This window comes from Dipodomys spectabilis, unplaced genomic scaffold (genome assembly GCF_019054845.1).
Source record: "Dipodomys spectabilis isolate Male_0828 unplaced genomic scaffold, ASM1905484v1 ptg000138l, whole genome shotgun sequence".
Lineage (NCBI taxonomy): Eukaryota > Metazoa > Chordata > Mammalia > Rodentia > Heteromyidae > Dipodomys > Dipodomys spectabilis.
This window is the reverse complement of record NW_024870815.1, coordinates 6439317-6465960: the sequence shown is the minus strand read 5'-3', so window position 1 is coordinate 6465960 and position 26644 is coordinate 6439317. Positions and strand designations below refer to the sequence as shown.

General features: G+C 38.7%; 1 protein-coding gene across 2 annotated transcripts in view; it reads right to left on the bottom strand.

Moving 5' to 3' along the window:
• Wdr70 (WD repeat domain 70) overlaps positions 1-26644 on the bottom strand; it is a 220470-nt gene that overhangs the window by 16662 nt on the left and 177164 nt on the right. For both annotated transcript variants that reach the window (XM_042690611.1, XM_042690612.1), the window contains 4 exons: positions 7213-7313; positions 4774-4853; positions 2738-2854; positions 611-773 (listed from right to left, as the gene is read on the bottom strand). In XM_042690611.1, coding sequence (XP_042546545.1) covers positions 611-773; positions 2738-2854; positions 4774-4853; positions 7213-7313 — 461 coding nt within the window. The remainder of the gene's footprint in view (positions 1-610; positions 774-2737; positions 2855-4773; positions 4854-7212; positions 7314-26644) is intronic.

The window sequence follows — 26644 nt, the reverse complement described above, 5'->3', positions numbered from 1 at the left end:
AAGTGTAAAATTATTTCTAATAAAAAGCTTTAAAATTTAAAAACTGCAAATAATATTTCTTTAGTGTAAATATGGCTGGTTTACCAGCTTTAAGAACCATTATACACTATTATCCATGTAAAGCTATCCAAGGGAACCCAAGGGGCTAGCTCTACTGTGAAGTTACTTATATATGCAGTTCTCTATATAAATACTAGTCCTTTTAAGAGACATACAAGCTATTCTCTTCATTTGCTTTTAACCTTCCTGCACTAAGATAATATGCTGATATTTAAAAAAATCATATGTAGAATAGACTTCACATAATGAAACAAACATATTTTGAAATTTTACCATTTTAGAGTATTAAGATATAAAAGCTTGGGTTTGAAGACTATGAGTTCCTAACTCATTTTTCATGTTCAAGTATAAAACAAGAACTGGGTAAGTCAGAATAAAGTATCATTGTTTGTTATTCCCAGTTCATTAACTATAACGATTTTTCTAATTTTTATTATTGTTTTTCAGATAGGAGAATAAACCAGACACTCATGCACACCAAGTGCATGCTCCACCACTGAACTACACCACCAATTCCCATTTTTTCAATTTTCAAAAGCTATTTTCTTACTTGGAATATGCTGGAGAAACCCAATATGGGTTGTCCTCTGCTGCTTTGGCATGACGCAAAATGGCTTCCCGAGGATTACTGTCATCAGTCTTGTCCAAAGCAATATTTTTCACAATGTAGGATGACAGAGTTCCTCCATGGGTTCCAACTCTGCCACCTCGACCTGATTCAAAAGAAAAACAAAACAAAAGCAAATCAGATAGAATCAGCATGATAATACATAGTTGTATCTGTGCATGTTATACTTACCTGAACACAAATCTAAACCTAATCATCAACCCGTCAGCTGTAAGGTATATAGAAGCAAAGAAATCACCAAATCTTAACTTCCCCCAAAATTTTAAAGCAGGAAGAGATTTTCAGAAAAATTGTCGTGTCTTATTTGTGAAATTCAAAGATACAAAAACAGGCTTGGGAAGGTGGCTCAGTGGTAGAACATTTGCCTTGCATGCATGAGGCCCTGGGTTCGATTCCTCAGCACCACATAAGCAAAAAGAAAAAAGCCGGAAGTGGCGCTGTGGCTCAAGTGGTAGAGCGCTAGCCTTGAGGTGAAGAACTGACGGACAGCACCCAGGCCCAGAGTTCAGGCCCCACGACCGTACCCAAAAAAACAAAACAAAACAAAGATACAAAAACAAATTCAAATACAAAAACTAGTTACAAGTGTCTAAATTTTTAGAAAGATAAACACATGAAAAGCCAAATAACATTGAAAGTTTAATTTCATAAAATTAAGAAACAAACTAAAGGGAAGAATCAACTGCCAGTAACTATTATAGCATAGAGGAATGAGACAGCCCTGAAGCTGAGGTAAAGTTGGGTGGGTCTTTTTTAAAACAATGGATGCATTTGAGAGAGGTTCAGAAAGTAGAGTTAAGACAGAAGTAAGGTTCAGAAAGTAGTGTTAAATACAAAAATGTAGACATAAGGAAGCTGAGTGTGTGTGGATAGGAGTGCGCCTGTAGTAAACGTAGAAGATGGAGTAGAAAAAAGTTATAAACGAGGGTAACAGGCAGGCTGTATACAATCTTGACTCCCAGCTGGAAATACAAATATAGAGTGGGAAGCACATGCAGATGTGGAGGCAGTAGCAACACGAAAACTAGAGGATCCAAGGACTAAAGCTGTGTGTATGAATGGAGGTGGGATGGGAACAGGGAGTGACTTGACATAGGGTACCTAGTTTAGAAGGACTTGCAATAATCTAGGTAAGTAAATAATTTAGGCGTTTGGGGGATGGGAAGGTGGCTCAGTGGTAGAGCGCTTGCCTTGTATACATGAGGCCCTGGGTTCGATTCCTCAGCATCACATAAGCAGAAAAAAAAAAGCTGGAAGTGGCGCTGTGGCTCAAGTAGTAGAGTGCTAGCCTTGAGCTGAAGAGCTGAGGGACAGTGCCCAGGCTAGAGTTCAGGCCCATGACCGGACCAAAAAAAAAAAAAACTTAGGAGTTTGATTAATTTTTAATACTGAAATGGCAAAGAAAAGCAGGTCTAGAGCTTATACTGAGATGAATGAACAAGCCATAAGCTAAAAGACTCAGGAGCCTAAGACAAATGGTTACACAGATGATAAAAGAAAATCAAGTTCTAGTGAATGTAGGTTATACTATAGCCAATGTTACCTCAATTCCTTCTGACACCTACCTTTTTAAAACCTCTATTTATCTTCTAGTGAATGGTATGGGCAGCTCTATTTTATCAACACACAACTAAATCATGGCTACTTTCTGCCTGGTGTGAAATGTGAAATTTAATCTTGTCTGGATCCCAGTCAAATGCCCAATGTTGTAAATTAAACCAATCTTGAGAGCAGTGGTTTTAACACTAGGTTCCAAGGAGTCCCAGAGTTCCACTGAGGTTACCTACAGAGCTCAAGTTGGAGACTGACCAGAAAAGAAATCAGGCCTCCTCCCTACTTCAGCACAGTATCTCCATCTTTATCAGTATTATATACTGTAATTCTGCATCAGGTCTTTATGAAAAACATTCTGGTGCTAAAAAGAAATTTGAAAAGCACTACCCAGTACAATCTCTCTGAAGACCAGAAGCATCAATCTTCCCATCTGTGTATTGAGTACCCCACCCTACCCCTCACTCCTTTGTAGGTAAGTAGCTAGATCACAGTCACCTGGGCCTGCTACAGGAGGCTCAGGTTTGTGTGACTTCAGGGGGTCCAGTCTGTCCTTCTCCAGCTGCTTCCTCGTGCTCCGTTGGCGGGGCTCACGGAACATAGGCAAGGCATGAGCTGCAAGAAGACACATTTGAAAAATTTCATTATAATAATAACCCTTCATCCAAAAACATAGCTAAAGCATGACTAACTGGAACATGAAATGGAAGTCATAATGACAGTCTTCATCTAATAATAAGACAGTCTTACTGTAACCAATTAACTGTTTTTGTTTGATACCAGATTCATTGTTCACCTCTTTGGGCAGGCAGCTAATGGCACTTAGGAAACACTGTGAAACCCTGTTATGGAAACACTGATGAAGGTCCCCATCTCCCAAACCAGAGCTAGTAATTAAAACTTAATTTCTATGGTTTTGAAAAGAAACGTAATATGTAACTGCCTCTTATTTTTCTCACTGGACCCAAATGTGGGTAATGCCAACAGCTTGCCTGTCAGCCCTGAAGTTTCCTCAGATGCCTCATAAACACTGGAATCACTTCACACGTTTCTGAAATGTGACCACCTCTCAGGAGGAGTTGACAACACTGAGTAACCGGAAGGGAGGAGCACTTATCCCACTGGAACTGGGATAAAGGTTGCCATGAATGCAGGGGTGCCTGAATCTCCTGGCATAGGAACTAGATGGGGCCCTTTCCCCTCTTTTTACAAAAGGATAAAAATCAGAGTTACTTTTGTTCATTTTTTGGTTGTTTACTAAATGTCAGGATTAAATTTGAGAATATAAAAGAATGCAAGAATTCAGAAGGAAAACTGTAATCTATGAAGGAGGTCACTGGTAAAGTATCTTTTCCTTGACCTCAAAAAAATTATTAGAATAATTACTTTTGACCTTTACACACAGACTAAAGTCTGTTTTAGAAGAGTAAGCTTTTCCACAGGGCCAAGGGAAAGAATATAAATTTTTAAAGGTAATTCATAATATGAAATGTATGTAAAACCTCAAAAATTCTTTCAGTATCTTCTTCTGCCATTTGCCCCTCTTGCCAACAGAGACCTGATCATATCACTCACAGTAAAACATGCCTGCCTTGAGTCAGGGGAGCTGAAAACACAACTGCCCGTCATTCTGTCAGGCAACACAACACACAGTATTTTTAGGAAGGGGAAAAATAGCTTTTCACTTCAAACGACTAGAGGAATTTAAGTAGGCCGCGTGTAATTACATGAGCTAGACTGGTTATGACACCGACTTTAACACTTCTACTCTTGCAAAAAGTGTCATGGGATCTCCTGACTGATCATAAGGTCCAAGAGATTTGGTCTCACATGAGACCCACCACCAGAGAGAAACGCAGCAATATAGCGCCCCCTGGGCCTTAAACTGAGATAGTGGTAAAGTCCACAAGTCTGTCCACCAATACCAATCAGTCTCATCCAAGATTTCCTTCCTAGTCATCACCTGTTACAGATCTGAAGCCATGGCTTTAGGAACAAAGATCTGCAAGATTAATGAGATTCTGTAAGTGACAGACCTGAAAGAAGCTGATCTGCCATGGTAAACTTTCTGCTCAGACCTCAGGCAGTTAATTTTATATACGAATGCCACCAGAATGGTACCACATGGTCACATGTGGAGGACGTGGAGGAGACCCTTCATTTAATCTCCTCACTTTGCATATAAGTTTCAGTTCTTTAACATCCTACTACTAGTTCATGTGCCGTTCATGGACAAACCCAGTCATTCCAAGATCAGCACTCTTGTTTGTTCAGAGAACAGGCTATTATTCTTTAAAAGGCTGCTATAAAGTAATGCATTCAGCTCCAATAGGCTGTTGAAGATTGCGTTGAAAATTACATGGAACAGTCTGCTCACCTTGATGAGCCACAGATGCTTAAGGATAGCTGTCACGTGACTGTACTCATTTCCACATGAGATTTTGTAATACATACCTTCAATTGGAAGAATCAAGCAATCAACACGTTAGCAAAGACGACACACTATGATACTGAGAGGCATGATAACTACTTACGAGTGATGATGTAGTCCTGGGTTAGAGTCTCAGCTTGTTTTGCTTTCCGCTGAGTTTTAACCACACATAATTTTGCTCCCCTAAAGGAGGAAAAACAAATTATTTTCTAAAGTTCGTTTTAGGGACAGAAAATCTACATCAAAAGCATCAGATACTTTTGGAAACATACTCTGTGCACACCATCTGGTCAAGTCAAGGACTTGACTTTCTGAGAGCATCAGATAGGGTCTTGGTATTATTAAACTTAAAGAAATCCAAATCTGTCCAGTAAGTGATTACTCCCAAGAAAGAGACAGGAAAGTAGGTTACAGGGCATTAGGACACAATTTTTCTTGAGAAAAAAAATGTACTTAAACATTTTAACATATTAACATAAATATTAACATAATTAGCTTTTTACCTTAAAGGTTATAGATTCAAATTTCAGCTTATGCTTTAGATAAAACAGATAAAAAGCAACCTGAATAACATACTCTACAAATGATCTATGTCCACATATTAAATACAATAATAAAAATGTCTGGAATGAAGTGAACATAGCACCACTGCCTAGGGGCTACAGACGACAAACCTAGGATTAACCGAGTATGCTTAGAATATTCTACCTCTTCTTAGCAATGCTGAGCTATCCTGTTCAGAAGAAGCAAATATAAGCCAGGCATAGTAGAGCTACCTGTAATCCTAGCTACTTAAGTGAATACTTGGGAGGGGGGAAAATCACAGTTTGAAGCAGCCCAGGCAAAAAAAAGTTCATGACACTCTTCTCAACCAGTGGCTGGACATAGGGCATGTTTTCATCCCCAGCAGCACTGGGCAGTATAAAGTGGGAAGACTACAGCTTAGGCAGGCCTGAACATAAAGCAAAATCCTTCTTCAAAAATAACTCACACCTGAAATCCTAGCTACTCAGGAGGCTGAGACCTGAGGATCATGGTTCAAAGCCAGCCTGGGCAGGAAAGGCCATAAAACTCTTATCTCTAATAAACCATCAGAAAACTGGAAGTGGTGCTGTAGTTCAAGTGGTAGAGCACTAGCCTAGAGCTGAAATGCTGAGGGCTGAGGGACAGTGCTCAGGTCCAGAGTTCAAGCCCCATGATTGACAAAAAAAAGTCCCTAGTATGGAGGGTAGGGAGTAGAGAGAAGCAAGTATTTAAAAAAATCTTAGATTCCATATAAAGGTAACACCCTTTGAAAGGTATGCTTAACAAGGCTAAAGTGAAATAAATTCCCTTTCATATTAACTCATTAGCATTTTAAGTTCTTTGTTAATAAACAAAATCCTATCTCTATTTTAAAGTTGTTATATAGAACTTCATCTTATAGTACAGTGGTTCCAATTCTACCAAAAGCTAGGAACCAAGGCAGAGAAGAGATATCTGCTTATATTTAGAACAAAGTTATGGTTAGTGAAAACTTATTAATAGAAGATGGTATATGATGTGATGTTTTGGATCAGGTTTATAGGGAAGTCCAGTGAATTTAACATCTGATTTTTTTACTCACTGCATCTTAAGAAGCTAATCATCCATTTTGGAATGATGATACATGTCTGTCTTTTGCCACCCAAAAACAAATAACTGGCCAAGTCCTGGTGGCTCATGCCTTTAATCCAAACTTCTCAGAAGGCTGAGATCTGAGAATTCAAAGTAAGCAGGAGCAGGAAAGTCCTTGAGACTCTTATCTCCAATTAACCACCAAAAAGCCAGAAGTGGAGCTGCTGTGACTCAAGTGATAGAGTGCTAGCCTTAAGCAAAAAAGCTCAGGAATAGCACCCAATCGCTGAGTTCAAGTCCCCAGGACCAGTACATGCGTGCACATGTGTGTAGGTGTATACATATCCACCCCCCCCCACACACACACAAACACACACACAAACTGAGGAACTGAGTGAGTCTGAGTCTCTCATGAAGTCTCCAGACTCTGGAAATACACTGGTATGCTTAGGTTTCATATTTGTGTGAGTATGGGGCTTAAGGGGAGCGCTATCTTTATTAATTGGCAAAGATAACTTTGCTATGCATTCAAAGCAGAAACTGCGAGGCCAAAAGAAAGATAACAAAATGGTCATTTCCTATAAATGGTTAGCTCCCTGCTTTGCTAATCTCTCACATGCATCACTACTAATGTCACTGTCTAGGGTGGTATGCAAAGTGAGTGGGACTACCCCTCACCACACACACTCCTCTGCACTCAACATTTCAGCTGAAGAACTGCAAATCCCCAGGAAACTTTCACTTTGAATTCAGTGTGGATCAAGGGTGATATCTAAATCCTCTTTAAAGCTTAATACCAGGAGTTTGAGGCTTTACTCTGTGCCAGCTGCATTTTCTAAAAGGGTGGATCCTCATCAAAGGGGAAATAAATAAAAGAAGGAGTGAAACAAAGTTATTCCCCCCAGTTGCTGTCATCCATCTAAAACATGCAATACTTTTGAAATACCTCTGACTCTTGTTGGGGTCATAATAGACTTTTGCCAATCCATTTCCAGTTCCAACCATAATCTGGTTCAGTTTTGGATGCCACAGGCAGCGGACAACACTCTGAAAGGAAAAGAATGAAAGTTAACTAAACAAGTCAAATAAAAACGGGAGGAAAATCCTCTTAGTATGTCTTGTATGACTGACTAGCATACTAAATTAAATGCATATCCTGATAGCACTGTAACTTTTCAGACATTTCCTTCTACAGAGAAATGTTGTGGTCTTGGAGATCCATTCCATTACTTACTATCTTGTGAAACTACCAAAATAGAAAAGATGTTCTCTTCCAGGTATGAGCCCTTTTGTTCTGATAGCCTTAAAACCACAAAGTTAGGTGGCCTAACTCTGTCACCATGTGAAGCTGGCACTGTGGAATGCTGAATACATGTATCCAGTTATGCTTACTACCAAAGCAGAGTTAAATTTCAGTGCTTCATGATCTTACACACACAATATGTCCCCTCTGGATGGTAGACTGAAGACAGATGGTTATTGTTTTTAGTTTACAAAGATCCAAGTCTCATTAAGTTTTTCAGAAAGAACATATTTTGGTAGGCACTTAATTATATCTCTAAGATTAAAAAAATAGAAAGACAATGGCAGAAGATAAACAGCAGGCACAAAGATTAGAAAGAAAAACTGTTTAAGGGAAGGTTCACTGGAAGCCATGATCCTCTGAATTCACTTCTGGTGAGGACTACAAAATATCCTGAGTTCTGAGTTTTCACAGCCTGCTTTTAAGTAAGAGTAGAGGTGGGAAGGAGAGCATTGTCAGAATTAAGGGTAAAAATGAAACTAATATTAATAACACTGGTAGGCAGAAATACCATGCACCAAGTTTGCAAAATTCATTCTGATAAAGCAAGAAGTAGGAGAAATAATTCAGCATCTATTAATAATCTGTCATGTGCCACGGTACAGATGAAGATCAAGGTGGAAAAGGGGGATACATTTAGATATTGCCATTTCATAATTCCAATGGTAAAATAAGAATCATGAAACCTCTTTCTCCTAAATCTACTTTGAACTCATTATCTTCGGCTTGTCTCAAACCACACTCTCTTTAATTAATACAAAATAACTGGGAACCTCTGAAATATCACTTGATGAAATTCTGACTCTTATCTAACTGACAATATTATATAGTAAAGTGGCCACAAATCCTTCTCTGTGATTCTAGAAAAATTAAGTAGGAAGTGAGAAAGAGCCAGAGGGCTTCTAACTTACATGAGTCAATACAAGAGAGAGAGAGAGAGAGAGAGAGAGAGAGAGAGAGAGAGAGAGAGAAAGAGAGAGAGAGAGAGAGTTAGTAGTGGGGCTTAAACTCTGGGCCTGGGTGCTATCCCTCAGCTCTTCAGCTCAAGGCGAGGGATCTACCACTTGAGCCACAGCGCCACTTCTGGTTATCTGATGGTTTATTGAAGATCAGAGTCTCATGGACTTTCCTGCCTGGGCTGGCTTTGAAGGGTGATCCTCAGATCTCAGCCTCCTGAGTAGCTAGGATTACAGATGTAAGTTACTGGCACCTGGCTAGAAGAGTGGTTCTTAAGCTGTGCAAACCAAGAGTGTTGCAATCTCTGTATTTTTAGAGGAGCAAAACAAAACAAAGCAACCAAATACGAGTTTTTCACAATTTTAGGCTTTCTTCCTACAATTTCCTTAAATCTACTGTGTCTGTTGCCCAAATTCTGCTGGCAAGTGCTAAAAGATGATAAAACATACAATAGTGAATAACTATTAACAGAAAACTTTGAATTATCAATTAGATTAATAAATTATAGTTGACAGTTTGATATACCCTCTCCTTTTTTTCTGATAGCTGCTATTTTGTCCATTTGTTCATAGACCTTACTTTATGACACATGGATGTTAAAACCAAACTTTCTCCTAATAAAACTGTTATTAGTTTGTAAGACAGAATTAAGCATATCAGTAGTTCATGGTTTGCAAAGCACAGTTGAGACTTTCAGGTGCTCTGCCTCTGAGACTAATTTGAGAACCATGCCTAAACTACTGGAAGTTTCTTGATGGTCACAGCCAGGTACATGGAAACATGAGGAGAGGCATAAGTGAAACTTTCTAACATCATGTTTATGTAACCCTATCTAGAATAAGTTCATTGGAGCCAAGACTTGTCTCTTAATCTTTGATCTAATGCCATCACTACTCAGACCACCCCTTATTCTACTTTTTTCCTTTCTTATACCTCTTAACACAACACATAATTTGTTTATTAATTACACTTGTTGTCTTCCTCCTTCATTGTAATTTACGTTCCATGGCAAGATATTTGGGTTAGCTCTCTTTGGCAATATATCTCAAGTACCTAAATTTGTGTCTGGTACTCAGAAAATGTGTGTGCTGAAACATAGGTCACTTATGCCTAAAAGTATTACTTTGCTAGGTAGTATTGGAGATAATTTTCAAGTTAAAATAGTTAAGCTCCATGAGGACTAATTTGATTATGTTTTATTATTATTATACCCACGTATCCTACAAATGCAATGGGGCTAGTTCCTTCCTTATTCAGTACTGGAGGGAGGAGATGTATATGATTCAGAGAGCAAGAAAAAATGAGAGGAGCTTTCAAGGGCCTTCAGAAACTTCACCATCTACAAATGGCTCCAGGACAATCTTAAGGACACAGTAATAGAGTTAGTTCACTTTGTTGGTTCTCTAGAAGTCTGGCTAAGCAGTCTAATATTACTGGTTCTCAAATATGTTTTCAAGTGAGCAGGGTGCAGAATTGGAAAAGGTCCACAATGTAGGCCTGATAAATTCCAAGACACCCAGCCAAAGAGGCAGTTTCCAGGGGCAGCAGGTTACTGTTACTCTCTCCCTCTATGCTACGGGTGTAAATGTTAGAGAGAGGCAAATGCTCAGGCCAAAAGACCAATGTCTGATTGCTTTCCAGGGAGTCCAAGGACACTGCACTTCTATTCCTGTTCACATCCTTTATTCTCCAGAGTTCGGACACATCACACACACTGCTTAGCAGCTGTTACAGAGCAGCACATTTACCCTCTTTTCATGCTGAAGCAGGGAGCAGCAAATAAGATCCCTTGAACTAAACAGTCATTCCAGAGATCTGTTCACTGTGGCAATGAGTCACCAGAGCAACCAATTAGTCTAACTTAGGCAAAGGATACTTAAAGCTCAATTACCCTAAGACTGGTTATTAATCAAATACTACAGGGATTCTAAAACACAGAATGAAGAAACAGAATTCAAAGTCAAAGGTGGGTGGGCCTTTTTGTTTATTAATATTTACTGTGTGTGTTTAGCTAACCTTTGTAAACTTTGCAGCTAATGCGGCTCTACACTTTGCCCTGTCAGGGAAATGCATCTTATAGCAGAGAGCTGGCCATCTGCCAAACTAAACAATCCCTGAGACAGCGGCAGGGCTGGAGAGAAGCAGAGCTGCCATGCTGCTAACTTGTCAAACATACATACTAGGCTTTGCTTAACAACAATGGACACGTGCCTGCTGGGAGCCTAAGCAGCCACGGGAAGACAGATGAGCTTTAAGTACAAAGGAGGAACCACAATGATTCAATAAACCAACTAGCCAAATTCTTTAGAGAGGTGCATCTTTGGCAAAACACTACAGATTTACTGACCTATAGATCTGCTAAGCACTGCAACAAGAGTAAGTGGCACATCTGAAGTAAGAATATCAAGATGTTAGAGAAACAAGATAAAATAGAAACTTCTCACCTTATAACAGGAGATTCAAATGGCAGAAAGCCACTGTGATGCAAAGAACTAGACATTAGTCTGAATATTGAATCTACCAATTTGATTAAACTAACGAACTGTGTTATAGTTACATTAATTCTTACTTTATATAGGGGATTTCATTAGTGGATACTCATGTTTTTGGCAGAAAATTATCTCTATTCTTTAAACCAAAGTCCCATTTCATTTTAGCCCTAGAACTGGGAAGGGCAGAGTAACCACAAATCACTCCAAAACTACTTAGGTCTAACAGCAGCCACTAAGGATGATAACCAGAGTTACATATAATAAGCAAGATGACCAGAGGGAATTATACAAAGACCTTTCTTCCCAGCAGAGCCCAAAGGATGGGGCAGAGAAGCAGGGAGGGGGAAGGGTGTAAGTGAAAAGAATACTGAGTATAAGCAGCAGTGTCAAGATTCCAAAGCAAAACTTTTGGAATTACCCCTCAGCAAGAGTTGAAATGGCCACAAAAATTCCAAATAATTTATTTCTGTGGGATATTTTTGTTTGTTTATTTTAAGTGAAATCATGGAAGCAAATTAAGGAGAGAACGCAGAAAAGGCCAAAGAGAATTAGGACATACCAGGAGGGGAACTCTTAGGAATCTTGTGTGTTATATCATTTAATGCAATTGAGGCCTCACAACAATACTACAAAATTAGCGAGCTCATTCCTTTTTACAGATGCAAACACTGAGACTTTAGTAGGGTAATTTCTCAAGGTAACATAACTTGTAAATAGGTAGGCAGGTTTCTCCAATTCCATTGTTCACTCCCTTATACTACTTAATCATGCAAAGCTCTATTTTCAAAGATGGGGAGGAAGAGATTTTTACTTATTTCCAAATCCACCTAACCCAGAAACAGAAATCTTAGCAAGCTTATATTAAAATAAAATGGCGGCTAGAAATGTGGCTCGGTAGCAGAGCACTGAAAGGCCCCAAATCGATCCCCAACACTGCAAAGAGTGGGAAGGAGCAGACGTTATAACTAAAACCATGAAAAAAAAAAGCCCACCAGTTCCCAGGTCAGAAATTTCTATAAAAGAAACCAATGCCTGTATAATATCTTAGGTGTTCGCAATGTGTATAATCCAAACACCACCATATTCTACCTCATATGAAAAGAAGCCCAACATCCTTCATAATTTTATGCCTTACACATGATTATGCAGAAACACCATTTCCTGATCCTTCCCAGCTGCTGTCCCACATTGTAAACCTAACTCCATCTGGTCCTATATAGTACAAGCTAACTAAACCAGAGATTCCTTAAGAGAACATTCAGATTTTTCAAATAAAGAGCCTGTGAAGGAGACTATTACACAATTTTGCAGAGTTATATAGAAGGCGTCTTATAGATACGGCCACCTCAAAAACCACACCAATCAATCGTGTGTGTGTGTGTGTGTGTGTGTGTGTGTGTGTGCACGCGCGTACGCATGCACGCACATAAGGTTAAGAACACAAGTCAATGGTCAAAATACTTTTAAGTACATGTATGAAAACAAAATAATACAACATGTTGAGATTTGTTTCAGAAAGGCAGAAAGAGAAGGTGGAAACATGAGTCTATCAAGGTACTTAGATAAAAATGTAACCTCCTTGAAAAACTAATTGGTATTAGTAAAAAATATTAAAAAAAAAAACTGAACAGCTAAAAAAATGTAAACTCAAAACAAGGAAAAAAAGGCAGATAAAAAATAGAAAGGTACTTTTTTCTAGCTCTCTTCTCTTTTTTTTTTTTTTTTTATCTAGCTCTCTTCTCTTTTCTAGCTCTTTTCTCTCTTTCCCAGCTCTCTCTTCTCTTTCCCACCTCTTTCCCACCTCTCTTTCCCAGGTCTTTTGCCAGCCGCGTGGAGTGCCAACCTTGTCTGGTCCCAGCAGATCTACTAAATAAACCTACCCCTTACCTGAATACCACGTGCGTGGTGCTGTTCTTATTTGGCTACCTCTTTTTAAAAACCTAACATAAATGGTGCCGTGACTCGGATAAAGGGCTTAAAGTCAGGATAGGTGGGATTCCTCTCTGGTTTTTTCCTCTTTTTTCTTTTTTGTTTGTTCTTCCCTTTTTGCTCTGAGGAATACCCACAGTTCTGATGGCCTTTTGTGAACTCATCTGTCTGCTGCAGACACAGCGCATCGATACCATTCACATTCTTCACATCTATGTCCATACCACTTCTCTACTCTGGTGAGTGAAACTACTCTCTACGGCTCTCTGTTGCTCAGTCTCTGTCCAGACGTGGCGCCATGCCAGAGAGCTCCTATGGCCTTTACCTGAAAGGCTGGTCACCTCTGAAGCAGAGGATGCTTGGTTTTGGGGGCTTGGCTATTTCTCTCTAGAGGGTTCTGGGGGAAGACGGGATACCGCTTCTGCCTGGTCAGCTCTCCTTCACTCACCAGACTGACTCTCCTACACATTTAATGGGGTGCTGCGAGTCACGCCTGAGCCGTGAAACCCCTTTGAAATGCCTCCTGCACTCCCTGGAAGGCCAGAGTGCCTCATTTTTATGCCATTCTCAGATGTAGACAGTTTTTGCCACTGCAGTGGTAAATGGTCAGAAGTCTGTTTACTTCCAGGTTCTCTTTGCTCTCTCTCTGCCAGTCATGTCCAACTTTCCCTATCTCTCCCTTTCTCTTTTCTACATTTTGCTTATGCCCTGAAGAGTGTGACTCAGGCTGGGTCCTGGGGACCCCCCTCTAGGTTCCCTCTCAAAGGCTAGCCAATGTAGGCTTGATCTATTTGTTCAGGGTTTTTTTGCATTTTTTCAGAAATTCGCCATCTTGAGTTCGCCATCTTGGCCACAAGGTGGGTTAAGGGTTTGGCCCCCATCTGACCTTTAACCTTCCACCAAGCTTACTACTCCATCCATCTATTCTAAGGTGCCTTGCTAACAAGTTGCTCTTTTCACAGGCCCTGGTAACTGAGGCCCAACTATCTCATGTGCTTTGTTAGCAAAGATGCCTAAACGTTGTTGTCAAAATTTTAGGTTTTGAGTTTTGCCTTTTTTGTTTTGTATTGTATATTCTACTACTGACTACGTGGTTCTAAAATACTGGGCTTATCTGTGCTAAAATTCTCATCACATCTAACAAGTTTTGTCATTGCAGAATATTTGTTGGTCAATTCTTGATAAGGACCAGGTAAGCTCTATTCTATTTGATCTCCTTGTTGCTTTAATTGGAAATAATAAAGGGCTTTTGTGGCAAAGATTGCAGTTCAAAGCCAGCCCAGGCTGAAAAATCCCTAAGACTCCATCTCCCAACTAACCTGCAAAGAGCTAGGCTGGAAGCATGGCTCAAGATTCTTATCTCTAACCAGCCAAACACTGGAAGTGGTACTGTAACTCAAAGTGGTAGAGCACTAGCCTTGAGCAGAAGTGCTTAGGGACAATGCCCAGGCCTTGAGTTCAAACCTCCTTGAATACCAACTGGGACAAGCCATCCCATGCAATGAGCACCTAGACTCAGCCAGTCTGGGGAACAAGGGAACACGACAGGAGTAAGAGGAGATGATGTCACATCAGCCACTTTGTGCCTGCCCTTTCAAAATTAACCAGAGCCGGGAGGTCAGTAGAAGAAGCCTGCCCATCCAATGTCTATACCTGTCTACCTATTAACAACAGGAATTTATATTCTTGCCTTTGTCACCTGACTTCTCTACCTAGTCGCCAGATGGCAGAAGTAGCTAGGGACATTTCTAGCAACATTTTCAGCCCCAAGTCCTTTCTCTTGAGATTTATTTGCTCTTTAGTATTTTTTTTTCCAGCCCCTCAATGCTCATGAGACTTCTCCAGACTTCATCTAAGGACTCATGCCACCAAGGTACAGCTGCTGCTCACTGCCTTCTCTGGGAGGGGACCAAATTCCAGCCTTTTACCCCTATTGTCGATGCCCCTTGTCAGCAGGAAGTAGCCAGAGAGAATCCTCGCCCTCTTTCATGATTATTAAAAGGCTGGAATGTAAGGTCTGCTCCTGGAAGGCGAGCAGACTCCACCCTCCTCGCAGCAAAGTCTCCACCTAGTACCTGTGTTACCTAGGCAACTGGGACACCTGGAAGAGGTCATATCTGCATCCGCTGAGGTCACATCTGAATTTGATGTGGCCACACCTTTCTCCGCCCATACCCTAGATAAGGCCTAGCCCAGGCCCAGATGCTCTCTTTTCTAGCTCTCCTCTTTTCTAGCACTTTTCTCTCTTTCCCAGCTCTCTCTTTCCCACCTCTCTTTCCCAGGCCTTTTGCCAGCCGCGTGGAGTGCCAATCTTGCCTGGTCCCAGCAGGTCTACTAAATAAACCTACCCCTTACCTGAAAAAAAAAAAAAAAGGTATTGAAAAAGAACTTTCTTCAGACGTCTACAAGCCTAACACTTCACAGAGAAAGGAAAATTGTTTTCTACGTTAATTGAGCCAGAGAGCAGAAAAGTAAGGTGAGAAGTTTTCAAACTGTTCTAAGCCATCTGTCCTCTCTGGAACCTTCTTTTCTCAAGCTTCTCTTGTGAGCTTTGCAACACACATGGATCATCGTATCTGGTCACGTTAGGTCAAGTCTCAGTTTCTAATAAAGAAGACTCCTCAGCATCCACTTGATCTCCATGGTGACATCCTAAAGGTGGACAGCTTCTCTACAATTCCCAGTGAACATAATAAACATATCCTTCTTTTCTCTCTACATTCCTCCAACTCTGAAAATTCAATCAGGAGTCAGACTTGTAAGCAACTGTCATTTTTGCTAGAAAGGTTCTTGTAAATCTGACCCATCTAACTCTTTCACTGAAAAGCCAGACAGAAGCCTAAAGGTGATAATAATAATAATTTAAAAAAAAATACCAGAGCACTTTTATTTTTTTGTAGAATTTGGTATAGAAAAATCAAGCAAGAAAGTGTTGCTCTTAATCTGCCACAAATAATTGATACAGATACATGGATTATGCTTTATAAAATTGGCATCTAATTAACATTAATTCCAGAGTCCATGGAAAATGCATATATTAAATCTTATAGTCTGTAATCAAAAATTAAGGTACCCACTAAAGCCATAAAAATCTGGAACCTAGCCGGGCTCTGGTGGCTCACACCTGTAATCCTAGCTACTCAGGAGGCTAAGATATAAGGATCATGATTCAAAGCCAGCCCAGGCAAGAAAAGTACGTGAGACTCTGATCTCCAATAAACCACTCAGAAAACCAGAAGTTACACTGCAGCTCAAGAGTGCTCACCTTGAGCTGAAGAGCTGAGGGACAGCGCCCAGGCCCAGAGTTCAAGCCCTATTACCGACCCTCCCAAAAAAATCTGTAACCTGGTAGTTGTCCTTGGCACTAAATGAATCACATCTGTATCTGATAACAATTTTGCTTGAAGAATTTCATCATAAAAAAGTTCTCAGAAAAAAATAGGTCCCTTGGGTAATAAAATTAAACACAATTTTCTCATCTAATTCAAAACACTAGGAGTTAGTTTATTCAAATTCTGTTGTTGAAGGCAAAGAAAATACAAATAATGATTGAAAAAGCCTAGTAACTACTCTTATTACTGATAGTGTAGAAGCAGCAAACAAACAGGAAGGCAGCTAGAGCTGGAGTCCAGAGAATAAATGACAGATGGATGATTGGTTATTTAGAGATTAGAGGCCTCAGATAGAGGATCCAGCTAGAGGAGAGCAGCACAACTTTCCACTGGTGGGCACCAGATGGGTTACCGGTATGTGACCCATGTGGGCCACTCAGTCCTCTGTGCCTGAGGTACTGGAGCTTCAGCTTAATCACTTCCAGGAAACAGTAGCCATTATCTGTGTATATCACATATTACCCCTTGTCATGGGGACCAGGATGTGAAAAGGCTAGGGAAGGATGATCTATACTACTTCTCTCAATCTAATTTACACAGACTCAGGCCTCTTTGCCTTTATCAGCAGATATAAAGAATCTTTATGGATATAAAGATAACAATCAGAAATCCTTCATTTATATGTACAAAGCACAAAGGTAGAAAACTTATTAAATCTCTTTTATTTTTTTTTGGGTCCGGTCGTAGGGCCTGAACTCTGGGCCTGGGTGCTGTCCCTCAGCTCTTCAGCTCAAGGCTAGCGCTCTACCACTTGAGACACAGCGCCACTTCTGGCCTTTTCTGTTTATGTGATGAGGAATCGAACCCAGGCCTTCATGCATGCTACGCAAGCACTCTACAACTAAGCCACATTTCCAGCCCTAAAATGTTTTCATTTAATGAAAAGAGAAACATTGAGTATTTAAATGGTTTTGAAGTGCAATAAATGGAAGCAGAAAACACTTACTTGCTTAAAAATGCTGACGCTAGTAACTATGAGTAAAACACTAACCAGTACTTGTTATAGGGTCAAATTTCATTAGAAAATTGGTAAACTATTAAACTGAACCCTCCTTTTAGTCCTTTTTATTTGTTCATGAAATCTGAGGCACATTCATTTATCTCACATTGCAAATCCCAAAATGGCATCATTACCAAACAGATAGATGTAGGAAAAGATACATTCAAATCTAAATATTTACACCAAAGCATAGTATATGTCATAAAGTAGACCTCAATCTTTAACCTCAGAGTTATTAGCTTAAGTTACCAGTATCTTAGGCATTCGTAGCAAATTTGCGTTTCCTTCATTGAACTCAAAATATAGCTATTTTTAGTAAATGTTAAAAAGATCATCAACCAAGTTTTTGAAAAGGCAAAATAAAATGTATATTCCTTTCATTGAACCTAAAAAGAGATAATTATGCTCTAAAATTCAAATTTATTTTTACAGTTATTAATAAAAATAAAAACAAAAGAAAATTAATAAGCCACTTGTATAAGTCCCAGTAAGAACAAACTAAAATGTAATTAAAAAAATAAGGTCAACACTAACAAAGACTTTTTTTTACTAATATGTATCTTCTGTGTGCCATGTATTGTGTTAAGCAAGAGTAGTATGTTACCCTTACCACACACACAGCACTTTCAGCCCCAGGAGGCCCCTATTCTAATATGCTCAGTGGAGAATTCATAATGTCTAAGATGACAGGGTGAAGGATTTTACTTAGTGCCGGAGGCCTGACTCAGAGATAGAGCTACTGCCTAACATGTAAAAAAAAGAAAAAAGAAAAGGTTCACTTTGACAAAAGACTGAACAGCAACTTTATAATCTTCAAGGAAAGAGAAAATGTTAACCAGCTGTTCTCCAAGTCCATAAGGACTAGAGAAAAGGATGTGGGCTTTAAAAATGAGAATGTGAGGTGAAGTAGAAAAAAATAGATGGACTCTTTAGGGAGATTGTAAAATCTCCTGTTAAGTTGAGTGTGTATATGAAAGTTAAGTCATAGCTCTCAGGTAAGCAAAAGTCGAGTCTGGAAAGTAATACTGAGAAACTGAGCAGAACATGCTGAGACTAGCGGGCACTTAATTAAGCAAAAGTGGGTAATTTTGCCTTCAGCATAGTTATCTCAAGGGATCATAACACCAGAGCAAGAAAATAACTCACAGTGGATCCATGATACTATTTCATTTCCTAGTCTATGAATGTTTCTCCCAGTGTGCAGCTAAAATATAAAATAGCATCTTCCTCCTAGTCATGTCTGCTATAAATTGTAGTTTCATTGTACTCATTACCTTACTCGTGTAACTGTAACCCCTCTGTACAGTATTTTTACAATAAAAAAGTATATATAAAAAAAGAGATTCTGACAGAAAAAAAATGTTGTGAGCTCCTGGTCAGTTGTAGTAGGATACAGGAAATATACCCCACTTAGTCTCTCTCTCTGAATGTGATTATAAAATCTAGTACGGAAGCGTGGTGTAGTTAGTTAAGGACTCTGACAAGGAAAAGCAATTATACCTTGTAATCCCAGCTAGTTGGGCTACACAGAGCAAGAGGACTGCAATTCAAGGGGACTGAGCAAAGATACCATCTCAACAAAAAAAGTGGGTGTTATGGTGCATCTCTGTCATCCCAACTACATGAAAGAAAGGATGGTCTGCGTAAAAAAAAAAATCTCTCTATCTAAAAAATTAAAAAACAAAAAAGCAAAAATGGGTAAGGTCATGCATGGCTCAATGGTAGAGCACCTTGCCTAGCAAGTGCAAAGCCCTAGTTCAAATCTAGTACCACAAGAGCACTTCTAGAGATAATAGTACTGACTAACCATTGTGCTTTGTGATAGCAAAACATTTTCCTAGTTTTACTGACAGAAAGAAACCCTTTAATGCTGTGTTGGCTGATTTACATTAAGTTCCATCATCTTCTATTTATTTCCAGGAAATAATTGGTGGTCTTACACCTTGCCTTCCTGTTCTTTTTCTTGGTCAGTCATGGAGCTTGAACTCCAAGCCTGGGTGCTGTCACTGAGCTCTTTTGCTCAAGGCTAGCACTCTACCACTTGAGCCACAGTGCCATTGGTGATAACTGGGTCAGATTTGAACCACGATCCTCAGATCTCAGCCTCCTGAGTAGTTAAGAGCCACCTGTGCCCCGATGCCTTTCTATTCTTAACGACCAAATGTTGATTACACTATTGTATCATTTGGCAATGTGCAAATGACAGTAGGCACATTTTACTAAATATAAATAAGTTAATGAGGCTCCTTTGAAGATTTGTATTGTTGCATGCTCCCACTGTTCAAAACAAAATGTGCTCATTACCTGATTTATAACTGTAACCCCTCTGTATATCACTGTTACCATAAAAATAAATTTTAAAAAAGGGAACTATAGTAACTCTCTTAAACTATTTCCTTGTTCAAATAATATATATTTTAAATCAACTGCTATTTACTAGACACAGATTCCTCTGTGATTAAAAAAAAAAATCAGAGAATGGAAAGCTAGTTACTTCAAAATCTTTTTTCAATCTCCTATGCTTTGCAATCTATTTCACTATATTTTAGAAGGTGGATAAATGCCAAATACAGTTCTTCAAGTTATTTTTGGTTGACATTTATATTACTGCCAGCTCAGATTCTCTCTATGTGCTATTCCCTATATGATCCTGACTGGACAAGGACACTATTTGACTCCATTTCTAGGAAACTTGTAAGGAGGTATAGTTCTGCCTGAAGTGGGCATTTAAACCAGTTCAGACAGATGATCAGTCTATTCTCTATGCAAAAAAAGAAGGAAAGAGGGTTCCTTTGCTCCTTCAGAGGAAAGCTTTCAAATGCACAGCTTCAATAACTTGTTTGAACTGAATTCCCAGATACCATATATATCTATATTCAAATGTAAAAACAAAGATACATTCCAGATCCAATTCTGGGCATGTCTGGAATATCCATTAATTTGAATTAGCTTTCTGTTCTCCATATGTACAAATAATAGCGGCTGACTACAGTCTGAATGGTCTACTTACAAATTAAGATAAAGAGTTAGCTTCTTAAAGGTCTCCATCAATTATTTATTCTTCAATCTCTTTAGATTTAAAAATATCAATACTCTTACCTAATAAAAACATGGAAACTTTCTATGTGAAGTAAAAGTATCAACACTGCTGTATGTATTTATATGTTAAGTATAAGTATATTTATATGTAACACCATCATTTTAAGGTATGTGTCATTTTATATGTTAAGACACATACAGCAATTTTCTTGAGCCTCAGAATGTATTGATCTAAATTTCATATTTAGAATAATCTATGAGTAGTAGAATTAGATATATATTACTTTCTTCATGACCTTCCTGTCTTTGTCAACTTTTTTTGAGGTAGTTTGTTATACTATTTTTTTGCTTTGTTTTATTTTGTTTCTTGGGACAAGGTCTTGCTAGATAGTCCAGGATAGCCTTGAATTTATAATCTTTGTGAGTCAGTCTTCTGATGCTGAGATTATAGGCATGTTCCACCATGTCAGGAGTATACATTTTTTAATAAGAAAAAATAATGTGTAAAGTTATTCTAATCAGTATTTATGAAGAATCAAATTCTACAAGGTGAGAAAAATAATGAAAACTCAAGTTCTCTTCAGAAGTTTACACAATTAAATAAAGAAGGAAATAGCTAGCATTTTGTAGAAAATATTTTTAAATAAATACATTTTTAAAAAAACAATATAGCTCTTACTTTTCATTATTTCTTTTTTTTGTTTTTTTTTTAAACTTTATTTTCTTGTAAAGATGCTGTACAGAGAGTTACAGTTAAATCAGTAAGGTAATGAGTACATTTCTTGTTGAGCATTGTTACCCCCTTTCCTTTGTTTTTCTCCTACACTTTGACAACATAATTTTACCAATAATTATGCATACTTCAACCAAGACTTATAAAAATAAAGGGCCATGAGAAAACTTATAGTAATTAAGTGAATACATAAATAAATCTAATTGTAGAAAAATTTCAAGTTCTCCCTATCTTGTGGGAAAGATCAGAGTAAGTGCTGATAACAAAGGGAAAAGTCCTTATTTTCATTTCCCTTGATGAAGATAAAAGTAACTGAAAAAGTTTCAGGAAAAGAGATCCAAAATACATAACTTTCTTAACTATAGGGCTAGCTCCACAAAAATCACCATCACCACAAGATTTCAGGTGGAGAGAGGCACCTAATACTTAAAGACATTGAGTTGTCTTGTATAAAAAACATGAAAGACTGGCACTGGTGGCTCACACCTGTAATCCTAGGTTCTCAGGAGGCTGAGATCTGAGAATAGCAGTTCAAAGTCAGCCCAAGCAAGAAAGGCTATGAGAGTCTTATCTCCAATTAACTACCAGAAAACTGAAGTGGAGCTGTGGCAGAGTGCTAGCCTTGAACAAAAGAGGCAAGGGCAGCACCCAAGCCCTAAGTTCAAACCCCAAAACTGACTGAAAAGAAAGGAAAATGGAAGGAAGGAAGGAAGGAAGGAAGGAAGGAAGGAAGGAAGGAAGGAAGGAAGGAAGGAAGGAAGGAAGGAAGGAAGGAAGGAAGGAAGGAAGGAAGGAAGGAAGGAAGGAAGGAAGGAAGGAAGGAAGGAAGGAAGGAAGGAAGGAAGGAAGGAAGGAAATGAAGTTTTATGAAGAACATGAAAATTTTTATGTCTCACAGGAAAAGATATTCTGGAAAACAAGTAATGATAAAAAAATGAAGCAAAAACTGAACATTAACTTGTTCTCTGCCATCTATTGTTAGTAGTTTAAAAATGTTCATATATGCAGCTCTCTAGACAATTACAAATGTGTCTTTTTCTAAAACACCTTTAATACTGTATTTACTGTGCTAGTGCTAGAATTTTTCAATCAACTATGAAATGTCCAAGGAAGTGTAGCTGAAAATATCCAGGAAATATTCCCTCATTGCCCTCCAGAGGTCATGTACTAGACCAGTTGTGCTAAATACTATATTTGTGTTTTCTAAATAAAAGGTTAGTCCTTTTTTCTTCCAATCCTCATTTTGTTCAGTATTTATAGAAAGAAAAATCACAGGCAGGTACCAATAGCTCACACCTGAAATCCTAGCTACTCAGGAGTCTGAGATCTGAGGATCACAGTTCAAAGCCAGCCCGGGCAGAAAAGTCCCAACGAGACTCTTATCTCCAATTAACCACCAAAAGGCTGGAAGTGAAGCTGTAGCTCAAATGGTAGCATGCTAACCTTGAGCAAAAAAAGCTCAGAGAGAGCCCAAGCCCTGGATACAAAAGCCAGGATAAGCACAAACAAACATGAAGACAAAATTAAAAAATCAAAACAAAAAAAAAAGGCCCTCACCAAAGTACCTAAGCAAACAAATTAGAAGCCAGGCTCAGCTGTGAAATTTGTGAATTTTTTTCCTTTGAACTGTTTTCCCTTTACCCAAGGAATGGCCACTGTTTCTTTCAAATTATTACCAAAGGTGAACAAGATGAAGAGCCACGGTCTTAATGCCAGGTCAAAACAATTTTATTAACCATGCTAAGCTTAAAATAATGCTAATGAAAGTTAATAACACATATCTCTTGGTTTATGTTTTTCATATTAGGCATTTTACAAGTATAATTTAATTTAAAAACTGAAAAGCTAATAATAATTATTCTGTTATTTTCCTAAATAAGTGACTTTAAAAAGGTTCAAATCTTTTTATGATTTCTTCTACACATTCTTTGAAAAATTGATGTCATTTCCAATTTCATCTATTATTTTTGTCTATGCTTTTATAAAAGAAAAAAATGTAATGGAGGCCTTTTAAGATTTTTATATAGTACCTAAAAACTAGTAAGGTCCTATTTGTAAACTCAAGATTCAAGTTATCTCCTAGAATTAATTTTAGAAATAAGGCCAAGTGTACTACCTAAATCGCAAAGAATTAGATAATAAGGAATGCATGTTTGCTTAACTTGAGGAGATACAATTCGACTACAAAGAAAGCATCTAAAAATAATTGTAGCAGAATGACAAAATATGTGCAAGCATCACTGCACACAGTGAAAACAGTAAAAGTTAAAACATATTTACCTATATTACCAAAATCAACTCCAAACACATCAAAGACCTTGAAGTCAAAGCTGAAAATACTACAGGAAGGAATAGGAGAAAGTCTAGGGCTCCTTGGCACAGGCCAAAATTTTCTTAATAAAGACCCAGAAACACAACAAATCAAAGAAAGGTTGGACAAATGGGATTGCATTAAAGTACAGGCAAAAGACATAGCTAGCAAGATCATTAGAAAGCTCATGGACTGGGAGAAGATCTTCACTAGCCATACAATGGACAAGGGCCTCATATCTAAACTATACTTAGAACTCAAAAAATTAAATCCCCCAACAACAAATCCTCAAAGAAACAACGGCCTGATTAATAAGTGAGCTAAAGACTTAAAGAGAGACTTCTCTGAAGAGGAAATAAGAATGGCCAATAAACACATGAAGAAATGCTCAATTTCTCCAGCCATAAAAGAAATGCAAATCAAAACAATATTGAGATTCTACCTCATCCCAGTTAGAATGGCTATAATCAAGAAATCTAATAACCATAGATGCTGTAGGGGATGAGGCCAGAAGGGAACCCTACTGCATTGTTGGGGGCAATGTTAACTTGTTCAATCACTCTGGAAAGCAGTATGGACGCTCCTCAAAAGACTACACATAGAGCCGGGCGCTGGTGGCTCACACCTGTAATCCTAGCTACTCAAGAGGCTGAGATCTGAGGATCGTGGTTCAAAGCCAGCCCGGGCAGGAAAGACAGTGAGACTCCTATCTCCAATAAACCACCAGAAAACAGGAAGTGGCGCTGTAGCTCAAGTGGTAGAGCATTCACCTTGAGCTGAAGAGCTGAGGGACAGCACCCAAGCCTAGAGTTCAAGCCCCAGGACTGACAAAAAAATAAATAAAAAAATAAAAGACTACACATAGAGCTTCTCTATGACCCAGCAATCCCACTTTTACCCAAACTATTACAAACAAGGCCATACTAAAGCCACTAGCACAACTATGTTTATCACAGCATTATTCACCATAGCTAAGATATAGAACCAACCCAGATGACCCTCAGTAGATGAATGGATCAAGAAAATGCGGTGTGTACACACACACACACACACACACAAAATGGAATTCCATGCCTCCATCAGAAAGAATGGCACCACCCCATTTGTTTGGAAAAAACTATATTAAGTGAAGTAAGCCAGGCCCAAAGAAACATAGGTGCCCAAGGCTTCCCTTATTTGTAATAACTAATATATGTTTAGGACAAGCAGAAAAGGTCAAAAGCTATGTACATAGGACTATAGCAGATGATGCTTAGGGAAATGAAGCCCAAGATAGGGACACAAGAGGTTTTATCTTTCTTGCTGTTGTTTTTAATGTACTTATAATGTACTATGTGGGGTTTTTTTGTTTCTTTTGTATGTTCTTCTCCCATGGTATAACCCCTTTTTTCACTGTATTTGATTCCGGTGCCCTGCATCTTGTGTATACATTTTTCTAATTTGTGAAGGGGAAGGGAAATAACAAAATGCTGAAATAAAGATATAGGTTGACCCATTGTAACAATTAGACGTACAAGACACTGCCACGCCGACTCCAGTGGAGTCTGCTTAGCATGGGAAACCATCTATCAGACCAAGATAGGGGCTTCAGAGACCTATCTCTGAGTTCTGGGACTTCACCGAAGTCTACCTCAGAGAATGGGGCTTTACAGAAACCTATCTCCAAGTTTTGGGACTTCACCGAAGTCTACCTCGGAGAATAGGGCTTCTAAGAGGCCTACTCCTGGAAAGGCTGGCAAACCCCTGGGAAAGATGTGTCTCTGCCTTTCTTTTCCTCATAAGAGTGCCTATTAATCTTTTACTGTTTCTGCTGTTCATTGTACTTACTCATTGTCAACGTTCCCTTATTCAAAGCTCTTTCTTAAGAGTGTTGATGACTCCAATATCTGATGAGTGTCTTAAAAAATATGACTAACTCACCAGAGTTAAGTGCTAACCTAAAACCCCTCTTATGGAGGCTAGTAGACAAGTCATAAGTAAATATTGGGGGTTTCACAAAGTCACTTCAGCAGAAGGAATTGTTTGTAAGAGATTTGCAAGAAGCTGTAGGCGCGAGGCTAGAACAGAAAGAATGTATGGCAATTGCTGAGATAACTACTTAGGAGAAAGAACTTCCTGTTACTCTCTTTCATTTACTAAGAGACTTGCTAGATCTAGGCCTTGGTGACCTTACTATTGAAGAAAGAACAGGAAAGATCTTATGGGACAGTTAAGGCCTCTATAGAAATAAGGTAATGGTTAGTTGATGACAAAACATCGAAACCCATTATATTTCTTAGAGATAAGCTGGAAACAAGTGCCTTTCAGGCGACCAACTGGTGACCGCCCAAGAATGAAGCCCTGCAGCAAGATTATGTAACCTTTTGCACTTTCTTATGGAGACTTTTGCTATAAAAGTTTGTTATCCTCTTCATTAAATCGCACTCAGCATCCACTCCTAATGTGTGTGAGTTGTCTGTTTGCTATCTCCCCATCCTATTCCAGGTTCCTCCCTTAGGTGTCCTCCATCGTCCCGACAGAACCCGGTCCGCGGCAAGACACTATGTTGAAAATGAACTTTACAACTTTGTGGGGGAGAGGGAAGAATTGGGGAGGTGGGGAGGAAGGAATGGTAGAGGAAAAACAAAGGAGGTGTAACAATGCTCGATAGGAAATGTACTCTACCTTACTCATGTAACTGTAACCCCTCTGCACAGTATCTTTACAATAAAAAATATATATTTAATAAAAAAATACATTTAGCATGTCCTAGTGAAGGAGTTGAAAGTTTGAGGGTTTATTCTGTTTACAAGAGGGAACAGAAAGAACACTACCAATCATGCTTCATTAAGGAAAATCAAAGAAGACATAATCATGGTCTATGACTAGTCAAAGAAGTACACTACTGTTATAATGCTAATATTAGAATGCTGTCTTTCTTGCAAGCCAAAACTTAGAATCTTACTGTAGTGACTGTGGTATTACCAAAAAAAATGATAACTTTGTTCTTTTTGTTTTGAACTTGAATTTTTTTTATTATATAGATACTGTGTAGATGAGTTACAGTTGCATGTGTAAGGTAAGTATGAGTCTATTTCCTATTGAGCACTGTTACCCCCTCCTTTATTTTTCCCCTACTATCCCTTTCCTCCCCATCTGCCCAACTCTCCCACACCAACTTTTGTTCTTTAATGATAAAAACACAATAAAAGAAGTATGTTTTGGTAAAGTGCTTCATCTTTT